Here is a 16870-nt window from a genome sequence, read left to right as displayed (position 1 = left end):
GCGTTCGCAACTACTAGATTTTGTGTTGTCTTGTGTTTTGTGTTTTGTGTTTTGGTTTGCTTGGATTGTCTGGTTGATATTGTGTTTTTTTTGTTCTTTTGCTAAATGTTTTGTATAAGTGTGTTTATACTTTATTGCTGTCTTTAGGACCCCCTCGAAAACGAGATGCTACAACTCAAGGGGTCAACTCAAAATTCAAATAGTCGAAGCATAGCATAGCTTGCTGCTTAGCTGAAATGTTAATTCAAAAATGGATTTAGGAAGGTGTAGTTAGTAGATTGTGGAATAGTTGTCTGGCTACACGAGACTGATAACAAAGAATTTCAAACATCATGTACCTGGTTGGGACTGAAGCCATCGTTATGAGGAACAAACAGAGTGATATCAGAGTTTCTCATGGACAGGAAGTTCACCAGCTCACTTCCTGCCACTGAAGACGCACTGTAGTCCAACAGCAACTATATGGTGGACGGACAGACGGACAGACAGACAGACAGACAGACAGACAGACAGACAGACAGAAGTGATGGTCTCAGTACAGAAGTCAGTCTGACATCATATCTGATTGCCTCATTTTAACCCCCCCACACCGCACGCACGCACGCACGCACGCACGCACGCACGCACGCACACACACACACACACACACACACACACACACACACACACACACACACACACACACACACACACACACACACACACACACACACACACACACACACACACACAGTCACCTTGTAGAAGACAGAGAAGGTTGGGGTCGCAGCCAGAACGCTGGTCAGGTCACCATTACAGAAGCCTCCATCCCCCACATAACCCTGAAGACACGCACACGATACATCTACACACACACACACACACAAAATATTTAGTTCCAGGGACCCCCAGAGGCAAAGATTTGAGCTACAAATGTTCGCTTTAAAAAAATATATATATTCAAAGATTTGCACAACTTCACGATTTTTCAAAAATAGCAGATCTACAAGCTCATAGCGCGGCACTCGGTGCCGCGCTATGAGCTTGTAGATCTGCTATTTTTGAATAGCCAAACTATAAAGTATGGTCAAAGTGGTTAAAATGAATTTGACACTACATTAACTAATTTTACTGGGGACCCCCTGGTAACCCTCCAAGGGACCCCTGGGGGTCCCCGGACCCCACTTTGAGAACCACTGGGTGTACAGTACCTGTCATGCGGTAGCAGTATGCGTCGTATTTGCTGCTCTGGTCGACGGGCTCCTTGTACAGGACCACCCCCACGTGGCCGTCCCCACATTTGGCTGAGGAGAAACGGGTCGGGTATCCTACCTGGCCCCCGTCCAGCCACCCCGCTGAACACATGTGGAGTCCCAGCTACACGCACGCACGCACGCACGCACGCACGCACGCACGCACGCACGCACGCACGCACGCACGCACGCACGCACGCACGCACGCACGCACGCACGCACACACACACACACACACACACACACACACACACACACACACACACACACACACACACACACACAGAGAGAGAGAACCCATCTCTTTTGATATACATACATATAGTGTCTGTATTTGTTGATGACATGTGTTATTGTGTTAATGTTGTATGTTGATTAATTGAATACAAAGGCCCTCAGGACTTTTTTTGTGCTATCCTTTTAGCTTCAATGTCTTACTGTACCTCGTGCTGTTTTACATTTCTGAAGTATTCAATCAATCAAAAAATAAATAAACCACAAGTACATTTACTCAAATAGGTGTTAAAAAAATGGATCAGGGCCCAGTTGAAAATGTCAAAAGTGTCATGCGGCCCACCCATCTGACCACTTAACAGTCTTTCGGCTGCCGTGTAAAGCGGTCAGATGGGTTGGCTGTGTGCATTTTCAGAATCACTGGTATACAGCAGTGGTTCTCAAACTTTTTCGTGTCAAGGACCCCCAAAATGATATGCATTTGGCTGCGGACCCCCAGAAGACTTCAGTTAAAAGCGCTCAAAGCGTGGCACGAAGTGGCGCGCTAGGAGCTTGTAGATCTGCTATTTTGTATAAAATATGGTTAAAGTGGTTAAAATGATTGTGATGCTATACTAACCCATTAAAATCGGGAACGCATCTGTGTGTCATTTTAAGATTTCTTTGGCTATTCAAAAATAGCAGATATACAAGCTCATAGCATGGTGAGTGTCGCGTTATGAGCTTGTAGATCTGCTATTTTTGAAAATTCTTGAACATTTGTGCAAATATTTTTATATATTTTGGCCCCTAGGGAGTGTATATATATTTTTTTTACATTTTTGACTCAAATCTTTGCTTCTGGAGGGTCCCTGGAACTAAATATTTGGAGATGGGGGTGCGTGGACAAATACATATAATTTTGGGGGTCCTTGACAGGAAAAAGGTTTGAGAACCACTGATATAGAAACAATAGTTTTTTCAGAAAACTGTTAGGATTTAGAAGACATTTGTAGAATCGGCCTCAGGTTTTGCTGGGGACTCCCTGGTACCCCCCAATTACTGGAATCCAGTATGTATATATGTGGGGTAGTGTTATACCTGCTGTGCATCTCCCAGTTGTTTGAAGGTAGCCAGCGAGGCTTCCTCTGCTCTACAGCTCTGATCCGCCTCACTGAAGTTCTGCTTATATTTACCCAGAGGAGAACGGAACAGGAACACTCCAGCCCGGTTCTCTATCACACGCACACGCACACGCACACGCACACACACACACACACACACACACACACACACACACACACACACACACACACACACGTAAATAAATGTTCCATGTGTTACCATGGTGATGTACAGTGATGTTATGGATGTGTTACCATGGTGATGTACAGTGATGTTATGGATGTGTTACCATGGTGACGCACAGTGATGTTATGGATGTGTTACCATGGTAATGCAGGTCTTTGCAGTTGGCTTTTGGGTCACAGCCTCCGTTGTCTTCTAGACAGCGGTCAACAGGGGGCACCACCTTCTCCAGACACTGGGTTCCGTTACCCACGTACCCCGGCAAACACTCACACTGACGCTCATTCTGATTGGTCAGGAGACAGACAGAGAAACACAGGCAGACACAGACAGACAGACAGACAGACAGACAGACAGACAGACAGACCCTAGTTTAACCCTGGTCGTGCAAACTTGCAGTAAGAACATTCAGCAATAGCAAACTGTGATTTTTGCTAGCTGTGTGTGTGTGTGTGTGTGTGTGTGTGTGTGTGTGCGCGCGTGCATGTACATGTACATGCTCTCGCATACACACGTGTGTGTGTGTCTGTGTGTTTTGGACCCCAAAAGACCCCAAAATGTATTTGGCCACTGAAAAGATTTTGTGCGAGAAAAATAGCCGATCTACTGTAGATGTAGATTGGCTATTTTAAAATAGCTTAGTATAAATAATTATACTAATGCCATATCACATCATTTAGTTGGGGACCCCCTGGAACCTCCAGGTTCCCCAAACCCATACTGAGAACCACTGATCTAGCTAATGTTAGCTTCAGAGTTCATTTGTATTAGTTTACATAAAAATACAAATAAACTAGAACTTGGGCTTTTCATTTGAAATGATGAAGTAGGAGTCACTCACTGGTCCTGTGAACGTGCAGGTGGCAAAATCACTGCAGCCTCCATTCATCTCCTCTATGCACCTGACAGAAAGAAAGAAAGAAAGAAAGAAAGAAAGAAAGACAGAAAGACAGAAAGAAAGAAGATAATAATATGAAAAAGAACATTAAACAGTGATGAATGAATCATTAATAATGCAGGAGGGGGGAGGGACAGATAAACAGAACCACACCCACCTGTTGATTGGTTGGCAAGATAATCCGTCGCCTTGGTAAGCAGTCTGACAGGTGCAGTTAACCACCATCGCAGTTTGGTTACAGTCAGCGTTGTCATGACAACCACCATTATACTCTGCACAAAGGTCTGGTGCTGTTGGTTCAAAATATACATTAATAATGATTAATAATAATAATAATAATAATAATAATAATAATAATAATAAAGATCTTGTTATGTCTGTAAATTGTGATAATAATTACCGAGATTACATTAACACCATGTGTTACACACTGTCTCCCTCTCAGCTGTCCTACTGTCTGTCTCTACTACACTGTTTACATACATTTCCGTGATATATGACTTGGTCATTTCTAGAAATTAAAGTATAATCTTTAAAACTGCATACAATGCGTCGTTTGTAATAATAACAAAGTAACTAGTAACTAAAGTTTTCATATAATTGTAGTGGAGTAAAAGTAATTAAGCATAGAGTTAAAGGATAGAAGTAACAGTATTCAAAATTGGAAATACTCCAGTAAAGTAAAAATACCTAAAAATGTTACTTACAGTAAGTACAGTACTTGAGTAAATGTACTTAGTTACTTTACACCCCTGGCCAATGGCAGCCTATATGAACAGATTACCCACGTGGCATTGGGCTGCAGTAGGTCCCATTGCCTTCATACTGCTCTTTGCAATGACAGCCCGCTCCTGGCACACACACTGCATCAGCATGACACTGCTTACACTCCTCTGGTAACTCCTCTGGTGATGACGACACACACACACACACACACACACACACACACACACACACACACACACACACACACACACACACACACACACACACACACACACACACACACACACACACACACACACACACACACACACAGGGTAAGACAACATACAACACGTCGTCGCTGTCAGGCAGAAACCTTGTACGTCCAAAAAACATTTCAGGAAATAGAAAACAGATCTATAAGCTCAAATAGAACTCACTCATTCAACTCAACTCAAACTTTATTTATAGAGCATCTTTACAATGACCAAGGGTCAACCAAAGTGTTATACAAGGTCAGATAAAAAAAATCAATAACACAATTAACAGCGTATACAGTATACGTATACAGCTATTTTAGAACAAAGTTGTCAAACCCTAGCGTATACAGCTATTTTAGAACAAAGTTGTCAAACCCTGACAAATCACCTCTTATGGGGGTCCCTGGCACAGTCTTTTCAAAAGGGGGTCTGCGGTCAAATACCTATCAATTTGGGGGTCCTTCGAATCACTGATCTAGTCGATGCTTGTACTCATGGACCAGTGCTGTGTTCTAGGTTTTTCCGGAAGGATACGACATGCACATGCTCGTGGAAACCCGCTAGTGTGTTTTCAATGGATGAAATGGTTAGTCGAGCTACGCTTGGCACACTACATATATAGCGTAACACGGTACAACACACCACTGTCAGGGACACACTTACCCTAGTTTGACGCACAGACAGACAGACAGACAGACAGACAGACAGACAGACAGACAGACAGACAGACAGACAGACAGACAGACAGACAGACAGACAGACAGACAGACAGACAGGCAGGCAGACAGACTCACCTAGTTTGATGTCACAGCGCACTCCTGTCCAGTCTGTCCTACAGACACAACGACCAGAGCCATCGATGCCATCGTCACACCAACCACCTGACGTACAGTTACACGCTGCACACACACACACACACACACACACACACACACACACACACACACACACACACACACACACACACACACACACACACACACACACACACACACACACACACACACACACAGTCAGTCCTATACACAGACAGATAGACAGACAGACAGACAGACAGACAGACAGACAGACAGACAGACAGACAGACAGACAGACAGACAGACAGACAGACAGACAGTACAATGTTGTCCTTTGGTCTTGGAATGTACAGGAGACAGTGAAACCCTGTACACTGTGTACTGGTGTACTAGTAAATGTAGTAGCTGTGCAGTATGTGCTAGTGAAGGTAGCACTGGTGAAGGTAGCACTGGACGAGAGTAATACATACTGCCGCCAAACTCTTCTTAGTTTTGGATGCCAGACCCCGCCCACTCAGTAATCCGATCGAGGAATCTGCCTAGCAACAACCGCAGCTCGCTCTGTCCGCACGGGCCACTGAAGCATTGTGCACAGCCACCAGTCTCAGCACTGTAACTGTCCGACACGCTGTGGGAAAGTTGTCACAGAGGTACGGGGGTTTTGCCATTCCTTGTGAGAGGTTATGCATGGTCACAACAGAGGGATTACAGAGGTGTTTGTACCTCCTGGAGGTTGGCTCGTGGGACTAGTACCTCCTAACCTCCTCGGAGTGAGACTAGTACTGTACCTCCTAACCTCCTCGGAGTGAGACTAGTACCTCCTAACCTCCTCGGAGTGAGACTAGTACCTCCTAACCTCCTCAGAGTGAGACTAGTACCTCCTAACCTCCTCAGAGTGAGACTAGTACCTCCTAACCTCCTCAGAGTGAGACTAGTAGCTCCTAACCTCCTGTAATGGATATTTTAGAATGCCAACCTGTATATATAGTGTGTATTTGGTGGTTATCTCATTGAAGCAAGGTTTCACATAAATGTGCTAAATCCAACTCAGCTACAGCTGTCAACCCAACAGCTGACCTGTTTCCCCCATGCTACTCTCACTGTGTCAGCTATGTGTATTTGTGTAGCTGTGTTTGTGTCGCTCTTATCTTTAGTCCAGAGTCTGGACTCCAGACCTTATATGACCATTTAGATGCATCTTTGGTACAATGTGAAGTATAAAGAACTGTGGTAGATGAGGTTCAGGAGGCTTGTGCCCCGAGGGGCTGCTGGAGCAGGGCTGGAGCCCTGCATCTCATGATCTGTATGCTGTCTCTCTGCTGAAATCTTCCTAATAAATGATCTAAAAACTAGTAGCTCCTAACCTCCTCAGAGTGAGAATAGTGTAGCTCCTAAAGTGGTGTGTTATGAGCTTGTTGTACATTATTATTTTCAAATAATAAAACAGGGCCTAAGTGGCTGGTTTTGTAATAATAACCTAAATCTGCAAAGTAACTAGTAAGCAACGTTTTAAAGGAGACATCCGGTCATTTTAAGTGTTATGTTTGATGTGTGTCAAATCACTTACCAACGTAGAAATGAAAATCGCATGACTCCACAGATCCCCCTATCGACCCCCACCGTTGGCATTATAGGAGTATATAGGATAGCAGCAATTCGCCTATTTTAACAAATATAAAGTCTGTTTTTTTCTCCTAGTACTCATTGTGGAGTCCCATGATGATAATGCCAACGGTGGGGGTCGATAGGGGGATCTGTGGAGTCACGCGATTTTCATTGCTACAGTGTACGTTGGTAAGTGATTTGACACACATCAAACATAACACTTAAAATGACCGGATGTCTCCTTTAAGTACAGTACATGAGGAAGTGTACTTAGATACAGTATCACTGTGTACCTGTGCAGTTGGCTCCATAGTGGCCAGGTTTGCAGAGTTCACAGGCTGTTCCTCTGAAGCCTTCGTGACACATGCATGTCCCTGTACCCGTCATCCCATCAGCGCAGTCCCCATGGTCACCACACGGAGCCTCCAACCCACCAGGGCACACTGGAACACACACACACACACACACACACACACACACACACACACACACACACACACACACACACACACACACACACACACACACACACACACACACACACACACAGTGTCAAGAACAACAGTGAACTTTTCAAGGTGTGCAAACTTGCATTCATTTTCCCGGCTTATGAGCGCTCAAATAAAGTTTACAAGCACTTACATTTTTCAACACACCCTGCTCTCTCTATTAGCTTTTTGCAAATATAGTTGCAATATTCGAGCACGTAGTTTAACGAATGTGTGAAAGCAGATTTATGCTTGTAACGACAAAAATGGAAAAGTAAAAAAAAAAGTACAGTACACGTGTAAGTGTGCAACTTTCAATTTACATGTGTCTGTGTATTTTTTCTGTCACTTTTCTTTTTTTTCTTTTTTGACTAAAATGTGTGTGTGCGCGCAATACATTTTGAAGGTTCAAATTTCAATGCACGTGTTTGTAGATTGCATATTATGAGTGCTCAAATCACATACTTCAAATCTCAAATGCTGCAACATCTGTCTCTCCATACACAGACATCACACCTTTCGAGTCTGGTATCACATAACCAGTGGTTCTAAAAGTACTCAACCCCAGTACTTGAGTCAAAGTACCAACTACAAGCGAAAGTTGTACAGTAAAATGTGTACTTGAGTTAAAGTGCTGGAGTACTTGCTTTTTTAAGTGCATGCTTAATTAGTGAAAATACAAGCTCATGTCCAAAATGTTAAACGTACAATATTTGTCTTTGAAATGTAGTGGAGCGAAAGTGTTCAAAAATACAAATATTAAAGTAAAGTGCAGATACTCAAAAATGTACTTCAGCTTCATTACTGTCCTCCACTGCCTGTGTACTTTGTACTGACCTTGACAGTCAGGCCCGAAGTGTTTTTTACAGCACTGGGACATCCAGTCAGTGACCTATAGAGAGGAGAGGAGAGGAGAGAAGAGAAGAGAAGAGAAGAGAAGAGAAGAGAAGAGAAGAGAAGAGAAGAGAAGAGAAGAGAAGAGAAGAGAAGAGAAGAGAAGAGAAGAGAAGAGAAGAGAAGAGAAGAGAAGAGAAGAGAAGAGAAGAGAAGAGAAGAGAAGAGAAGAGAAGAGAAGAGAATACTTTATTTTGGTAACATTTAAAAGCAACACATATTTTGTTATACTAAAATAAAAAAAAAGCAGAAAAGCTTCTTTCCACTTGTGGTCCATTAAAACACTTAACTCAACAGTCTATACAAAGACACACACAAGTAAACAGTAAGGACAGAAGAACACATGTGACAAAAGACTTCACAAAGGCACACAGAGAGAGTGAGACAACTGTAATCAGATAAACTTGTCCCCTGGCTGGACAAGTTTATCTAATTACACTTTCTATTTAAAGGCAAAGTATGTAACTTTGACCTGTGTTTATATACAGTAATAAAACAATAAATGATTTTTTTTAACCGATCATTTCCCTCTAAAGTTTAGAGGTTTAGAGTTTAGAGATTTAGAGTCTAAACCAGCAGTCATCAGCAACTGGAGTAGTGTGGTGGTGTTTACCTGCAGAAACACATCGTCCTCTCACTGTATTCTGGTGTTTTCACTGTTTGATTTGGTTATTATGTAATGTTTTTGGGCAAAAAAAAAAACGTGAAAACACCAAAATACAGTGAGAGCTGAGAGGGCAATGTGTTTCTGCAGGTAAACACCACCACACTACTCCAGTGGCTGATACGTGCTGCTTTTACTTGTAACAAAGTACTTTTTACATCGCAGTATTGATACTTTTACTTAAGTAAAAAATGTGATACTTTTTCCACCACTGCTGGCCGAGCATCCCACTGAGGCTGCGTTAATGAAATGCATAGTAAAAAGCACCTGACACTCTCTGCTACAGCCCTTCCTCAGGCCCAGGCCCAGGCCGCCGCCGGTGTGGAAGAAGTCGTCAGTGCTCAGGCCGTAGGACCAGCGTCTGCTGGGGAAGAGGGGTCTCATGGGGCTGTACCGACACGGTTTGAGGTCGCCCTGAGGTGAGAAACAATGAATAGTGTGTGTGAGCACAAGCACTGTAGGGGTGCAACCGGTGCCGGGCGGGTGCCTGGACTTCAAATCAACCTCACGATTATTAAAAACTTTTTGAAAGATATATTGTGAAAATAGCAGATTTTACAAGATCACAATGCACCAGTGTGACACGTTGTGAGCTTGTAGTCTGCTATTTTCCAAATGTTTGTACTCCACCATCTTACAATGATCTACACTGGGGTTAAAGGGGAATACCACTCATTTTCAACATTGAACTACAATATGTCTTTAATACACATTAGAACTGTTGTGTGGAAATAAGAACCCCCCCCCCCCCCCCCCCCCGTTCTATGTTGCCTAGAACTGGAGAATTGATTGAGGTCACGTGATCATCAGTGACATATGCACGGTGTACTTTTGACTGAGAGGGCGGAGCCAAAAGTACACCTAGCGTATGTCACTGATCACATGACCTCAATCAATTATCCAGTTCTAGGCAATATAGAAGGGGGGGGGGGGCTTTATGTCGGTTTCAATATATTTTTGGTTAATTGCAGAGCCCTAGGTCCAACAGTTGATCAAACTAATGGATTTAATTGATAATAAAAAAAAATCGATAATTTAACAAAACACACTAACTGTCTATATCACTGGTTCTCAAAGTGGGGTTCGGGGACCATCGGAGGTCCTCGAGGGGCTTCCAGGAGGTCCCCAGCTAAATGAGGAACAGTTTAAACTCTAGACAGACAGACAGACAGACAGACAGACAGACAGACATTCTTACTGTATATGTGGATCTGCTGTTACACAGTGGGGTCAGGATACAAGACCCACAACGGCCCTGCAACAAAACATATACCAATTATTGTATTTATGTATCTATTTGTATTATAACAATTAGTAACAATATTATAACATTAATATTAAAAAAAAGAATGTCAAAGAAATGTCATGGTATTTTGACTTTATATCATCATCATCAACATCATTTCAGTAAGAAATTAAAGTACATTACATTAGCTCCATTGATCCAAACCGGAACACAATCAATTGATTGATCATTAAAATAAACATGCTCTGAAAATGAACATGGCCCACGCCCACCCATCTGACCACTTAACAATGAGTGTTCAGATGGGTGGGCCGTGGACACTTTCTGAATTAGTAGTTGAAGTTGTCATGCTAATAATGATAGTACCAGAAAGGTTCTGTTCTTCAGTCCGTCGCAGCGCGCTCCAAGGTCTGGCGGCTCCAGTAAGTGGTCAATTCCATAGGCCACGCCCCCTGCGAACACCAGCGAGCGCTCCACCACTCTGGCACTGTTGTCATTTAACAGCACATTACCCTGACACACACACACGCACGCACGCACGCACGCACGCACGCACGCACGCACGCACGCACGCACACACACACACACACACACACACACACACACACACACACACACACACACACACACACACACACACACACACACACACACACACACACACACACACACACACACACACACACACACACGCACGCACGCACGCACACATGCACACACACACATGCACACACACATGCACGCACAATACACAAAAAAGCTCAAAGATACTCACATCATTGTAATTTCATCTGCTTTTATGTATTTCATCTGTATTTTCTTTGCTTTTTACCCCCTTTTCTCCCCAATTTGAGTTGTTATGCCAATTAATTCCTCTCCTCACACATTAGTGTGTTGTCACTGCTGTTTTATCCTACTGCCTTAGTCCCACTCCTCCCGCCCAACAGGTGGCGCCCCAGCCCCTAGCAGTACCTGTAGTGACAATTATCACCCTTCCCTCCCCCGAACACGGGCCAATTGTGTTCATATAGACACTCGATCAAGTCAGATGTACCACGATGGTTTAGAACCTACTGTATAACCTCTGCGGTGATGAGCAGACAATTTACCACTGTTCCACCAAAGCGATAGATTTATTTTCATCCATATAATCCATGTATTTTATACAGTATGTCCTTTTACTGCCATTATGTACAAGTTTTTGCATGTGCGTGTGTGCGTGCGTGCATGTATATGCGCCTGCGTGCGCGAGCGTCTGTGAGTGTGTGTGTGTGAGTGCAAGCGTGCGTGCGGGTGTTACCGGCAGTGTCTTGTCACAGCTGTGTCTGATGATAGATCCATGCATGGTCCTAGGTCCTCGAAATCGAGAAAAACTTGACAACTACACACACACACACACACACACACACACACACACACACACACACACACACACACACACACACACACACACACACACACACACACACACACACACACACACACACACACACACACACACACACACACACACACACACACACATACAAATCAATAGCTTTTTTAAAAACTACTTAAAAAGTGTGAGAAACGCCCACGGGCACAACACCAGAGGGAGCTCCACTGATCTCATTACGTGATTGTTGCCACTTCGGCGATGATTGCGTTCCTGACCGTATCACTGTCATGCTAATAATTGTATTATGTTATAAATATGGATCCAAGGCAGGCTGTTTAACTGCTGTTACATTATAAATATTTAACATTTGAGTACATACAGATGGAACATGAAGTCCAGGTATGTAATATCATGGTAAATATAAATGTAATAGAGTTGAGTTCAATTCATTTCCCTCAACACCATTAACATAATGCAGGATTATGTTAATGGTGAGCTTTAGCTCGCTCGGTGGTCCCTCAACGTTGCTCCAGTTCCCTTGAGACTGCGCGCCTCCGAAATGGTTTAGTCAATGGGGGAGATGCGAGGCGGCTATGCACGGATTTTTGTTTTTTCCAGTTGTCTATGCACGGAGTGACCACTCCGTGCAATGTATACTAAATTCATGGAGATCGGGTTGTTGAATTGTAATGGAGTGAAAGTCTGTATCCACACATACAAATACTCAAGTAAAGTACATATGAAATAAATATATATATATACTTGAAAAGTGAAAACATATACTTAAGTGCCGTACGCAAGTAAATGTACTTTGTTACTGTCCACCACGGCCTACGTGTTCATTTGGTTCCATTTGTACACAATGAACACTTTACCTCCACGTTGCGTACGATGTGAGCCTTGACAGTGGCAGCCAGCAGGTGTTGATGTTCTGGGTTGAACAGGTACTGGACTCTCTCCGCAGACATGGAGTTCAGAGCCTGGTCTGTAGGCCAGAACATGGTCAGAGGCTGGTGGATCTTCATGTGGATGACCGGCAGCAGGCCTGCATCCTGAAAACACCAACAACAATGATAATGACACAGTGACGTGTGGACCCACAACATGTCTGCCACTGCCAAATCATTGGCTTAGGAATGCGACAAAAACAAAAAAAATATCCATGAATTCAAGTCTCCATGGGGTGACTAATCGGGAAAAAAAGTCATTTTGGGGGTGAACTATCCCTTTAAGACTTGAGGTCAATTCTACAAATGCCTTCTAAATCAGTAGATCTCATACTTTCACGATTTTTCCAAAATGTTCAAAAATAGCAGATGTACAAGCTTGGCGTGTAGTGATGCACTGTGAGCTTGTACATCTGCTATTTTGAATGGCCTCAAAAAGCTACTGTAGGATACCAGGTAAACAATGAACCTAGCATCTGTCTAAATAACATGCTATCTAAAGTGGCAGGGATTGTGTAGTCACTAGCCAGATGATCAGAAATCTCTGCCTTCTGATACTGTACGCCTGTGTGGACATCTAAACTCAACGAATGGTCTACAACAGCACTAACTAACCTACTGCTTTAATACAAATCATATTACCATCCTAAATTATTTGCATTGGTCAGTGCTTCTCAAATTGGGGCCCGAGGGGTTCGCGGCATTAGTAATATGGCAGATATTGGAAGTGTATGTCCTGTTGACTGTGAATGTGTTCATGTGTGTTGTTTCCATTCTGTAAACTTGTTTGGATCCATGCACTGAGACACATGCTTTTTCGAGTGCAATTCAGAAGGCAATTACAAAATATTTGGGCCCTTGTGATGTATTTTGTAAATGAGAACCAAAATGAAGGTTAATTAAGATTTGTGTGCGTGCGTGCGTGCGTGCGTGCGTGCGTGCGTGCGTGCGTGCGTGCGTGCGTGCGTGCGTGCACGCGTGCACGCGTGTGTGTGCTCGTACCTGGACCATTTTGCTGAACTTGCTGTATCCGTACATCTCTGCTGCTTCTGTGAAATTCCTCTTTAAAACAACAACAAATATCTGTCAACAAATGTCTGTCTGTCTGTCTGTTGACATCATTGATTCACTTTATTTACACGCACTCACGCGCACACACACGCACGCACGCACGCACGCACACACACACACACACACACACACACACACACACACACACACACACACACACACACACACACACACACACACACACACACACACACACACACACACACACACACACACACACACACACACACACAGCGGGGTACCTTAGGTAGGACGGGCGGTTTGTCTTGTAGTCTGAATGGAGTGAGAGCTGACTCGATGTAATGAATGACTCCATCTGTCGTAGGAACGTCTCCTTTCACCACCTTCACCCCGTTGACATACACTGAGCCCTGAGAGGATGAGAAGTTAGCGTATTATAAAAGGTACAGTACGTTAGTGCGGGAGTAGAAGTCGGATCATAATAAACTTTAATCCTCTGAAGTTGTCGGCTTTTTTTCATTTAAAGTAGGTAGTAACGCGGCCATTCAAATGTCAGTAACTGTAGCGGCCTTACCAAACTGGAAAAAAATGACTAGTGGTTACAGCTAAAAGTAGTTGCGTTTCTAACACGTCTGTCACAACACTGGTGTTCAGACACACTATGTTGTGTAACAGTGTGTTATAACATTGTGTTACCTGTGTAACGGTGAAGTTGAGAGTGTGCCCAGACACAGAATGTGGTGTAACAGTGTGTTATAACAGTGTGTTACCCATCTAACAGTGAAGTTGAGCGTGTGCCCAGACACAGAATGTGGTGTAACAGTGTGTTATAACAGTGTGTTACCTGTGTAACAGTGAAGTTGAGGGTGTGTCCAGACAGAGACACAGCGTGCGGGGTCGTCTTCAGGTCGTCCAGGCGAAGCGTCTCACAGGATATCACGTGATTCCACAACAATTTGGACAAATGACCCGATACCTTCCACTTCTCTATCTACACACACACACACACACACACACACACACACACACACACACACACACACAAACACACACAGTTATTATCATGTTATTACTATTCTTTATTATTTTTATTATTTATTGTTGTTTGTACGTACGGTGGAGTTGTCTCTGTTTTCTTGGACTGGTATGAAGGTTGTAAACGGACCAAAGCCCGAAAAAGACTCTCGAGCACTCTGTAATACACACACATACACTCTGTTTAGAAGGTGTGTGTGTGTGTGTGTGTGTGTGTGTGTGTGTGTGTGTGTGTGTGTGTGTGTGTGTGTGTGTGTGTGTGTGGTTTCTCACGGTTAGCATATGACGGAAGAAGGTGTTTTCTGGACGAACAGCTATTTCCTGACAGAGAGACAGACAGACGGGTTGAAAGGTTACACTCACTACTACAGTTTTCATCACGCCACATACATGTGTAATACGTCAAATCTGACCAGCTTCGTCAGTAATAGTGTGCTTGTATTAGCAATATGTGAAAAGTTTATATTCATTTATGGTAGTAGTAGTTACCGTTCTGGTATTAGTCCTACAGTCGTTTCCATCTGGGATCCGTCCTGATGAACAGGTACAGTTGACCTGACCATGTAAATTCACACACCTGGCAAACTTACCACAACCTCCGTTATCCTACACACACACACACACACACACACACACACACACTGTTTTTACCGATCTACATAAGCTCACATGTCACGTCACAACGCGTTAAATTTAATTTGTGGATCAGTTATTTTTGCATTTTTGTCTCCGCCAGGCCGAAGACGGGACCGTCTGGCCGAGACTATGTTTTGCCCCCTGTCAGCCCGTCCGTCCGTACATGTGTGTGTCCGTCTGTCCGTCTGTGGACAGCTAATCTCCCCGGCACCGTTGGCCCGATCGACGTGAAACTGTGCACACACATTCTCTGGATGCCAGAGCAGAACCTCTGCCCCAAAGTTATAACGCCACCAGGCGGCCGACTTTTGCAACAAAAAAAAAATGATATTGCTCTTACAGATTTTGTCCAAACATCACACAAATCCGTTTAAATTATCTCTATCTCTAGTCATGTGATCAAGACGGTTCTGTCCGATTTTTTGTTTCCATCCTGATTGGCTAAGATATGCATCTAAGGTTTGCAGGAGTTGACTTTGAACAAAATGCCTCAAATCATGAACGCAGCGTCCTATTGCCGTGAAACTTTGCACGCACATGCCACCCTTTTCACAGTGGCCTATTTTATTATAGTGCCACCAGCAGGCATATTCTTTTTACATTATCACCCTACAGATGTGATCAAGACGGATCTGTCCAATTTTTTATAGTCCATCCTTATTGGCTAAGATTGGCATCTAAAGTTTGCAGGACTGGCCCAACTACCTGACCTGGCGGAGACCTGTGCTCCGAGGAGCATCATAATATTAGTATGATGATATATGATACAGCAGTGGGTAAAGTCTACAGTATTCTATTAATGAACAGTAGTCAAACACTCACAATGCTACACAGGTTGATGGGGAAACAGAAGGGGAAACTTCCAGTGAAACCAGGCAGACATGTACAGACTGTCTGGAACAATCAGTAAAACACAGTCAGTAAAACACCGTCAGTAAAACACAGTCAGTAAAACACCGTCAGTAAAACACAGTCAGTAAAACACAGTCAGTAAAACACAGTCAATAAAACACAGTCAGTAAAACACAGTCAGTAAAATACAGTCAGTCAGTCAAATACAGTCAGTCAGTAAAACACTGTGTTAGCTAATAGAAGGCTATAACAGGTATGTCACAGTGTTAGCTAATAGAAGGCTATAACAGGTATGTCACAGTGTTAGCTAATAGAAGGCTATAACGGGTATGTCACAGTGTTAGCTAATAGAAGGCTATAACGGGTATGTCACAGTGTTAGCTAATAGAAGGCTATAACGGGTATGTCACAGTGTTAGCTAATAGAAGGCTATAACGGGTATGTCACAGTGTTAGCTAATAGAAGGCTATAACGGGTATGTCACAGTGTTAGCTAATAGAAGGCTATAACATGTCACAGTGTTAGATGTCCGACAGTATTATTTTGTCTTACAGGAAGTTAACAGAGCAGTAACTTACTGTATTAGGTCCAGTTCTAACACATGCTGCTACATTTGGATTGCAACCACCATTGTTAACCAGACAACCGTCAATCTCTGTAAACACAACAGTATTAGAATG

General features: G+C 43.4%; 1 protein-coding gene across 4 annotated transcripts in view; it reads right to left on the bottom strand.

The window, feature by feature from the left end:
- The window catches only part of stab1 (stabilin 1), a 65159-nt gene that overhangs the window by 6188 nt on the left and 42101 nt on the right, over nucleotides 1-16870 (bottom strand). For all 4 annotated transcript variants that reach the window (XM_084061145.1, XM_084061143.1, XM_084061144.1 and 1 more), the window contains 24 exons: nucleotides 16769-16845; nucleotides 16161-16232; nucleotides 15192-15308; nucleotides 14976-15023; nucleotides 14783-14860; nucleotides 14512-14658; nucleotides 13949-14077; nucleotides 13638-13697; nucleotides 12564-12740; nucleotides 11611-11691; nucleotides 10677-10823; nucleotides 10263-10319; nucleotides 9332-9478; nucleotides 8344-8398; nucleotides 7312-7461; nucleotides 5411-5515; nucleotides 4440-4556; nucleotides 3809-3941; nucleotides 3595-3655; nucleotides 2895-3039; nucleotides 2547-2680; nucleotides 1191-1356; nucleotides 738-844; nucleotides 339-458 (listed from right to left, as the gene is read on the bottom strand). In XM_084061145.1, the coding sequence (XP_083917271.1) occupies nucleotides 339-458; nucleotides 738-844; nucleotides 1191-1356; nucleotides 2547-2680; nucleotides 2895-3039; nucleotides 3595-3655; nucleotides 3809-3941; nucleotides 4440-4556; nucleotides 5411-5515; nucleotides 7312-7461; nucleotides 8344-8398; nucleotides 9332-9478; nucleotides 10263-10319; nucleotides 10677-10823; nucleotides 11611-11691; nucleotides 12564-12740; nucleotides 13638-13697; nucleotides 13949-14077; nucleotides 14512-14658; nucleotides 14783-14860; nucleotides 14976-15023; nucleotides 15192-15308; nucleotides 16161-16232; nucleotides 16769-16845 (2630 nt within the window). The remainder of the gene's footprint in view (nucleotides 1-338; nucleotides 459-737; nucleotides 845-1190; nucleotides 1357-2546; nucleotides 2681-2894; nucleotides 3040-3594; nucleotides 3656-3808; nucleotides 3942-4439; nucleotides 4557-5410; nucleotides 5516-7311; nucleotides 7462-8343; nucleotides 8399-9331; nucleotides 9479-10262; nucleotides 10320-10676; nucleotides 10824-11610; nucleotides 11692-12563; nucleotides 12741-13637; nucleotides 13698-13948; nucleotides 14078-14511; nucleotides 14659-14782; nucleotides 14861-14975; nucleotides 15024-15191; nucleotides 15309-16160; nucleotides 16233-16768; nucleotides 16846-16870) is intronic.

This window comes from Gymnoscopelus microlampas (genome assembly GCF_963454915.1).
Source record: "Gymnoscopelus microlampas genome assembly, chromosome: 7".
Classification (NCBI taxonomy): Eukaryota; Metazoa; Chordata; class Actinopteri; order Myctophiformes; family Myctophidae; genus Gymnoscopelus; species Gymnoscopelus microlampas.
This window is presented reverse-complemented; position numbering and strand designations above follow the sequence as displayed.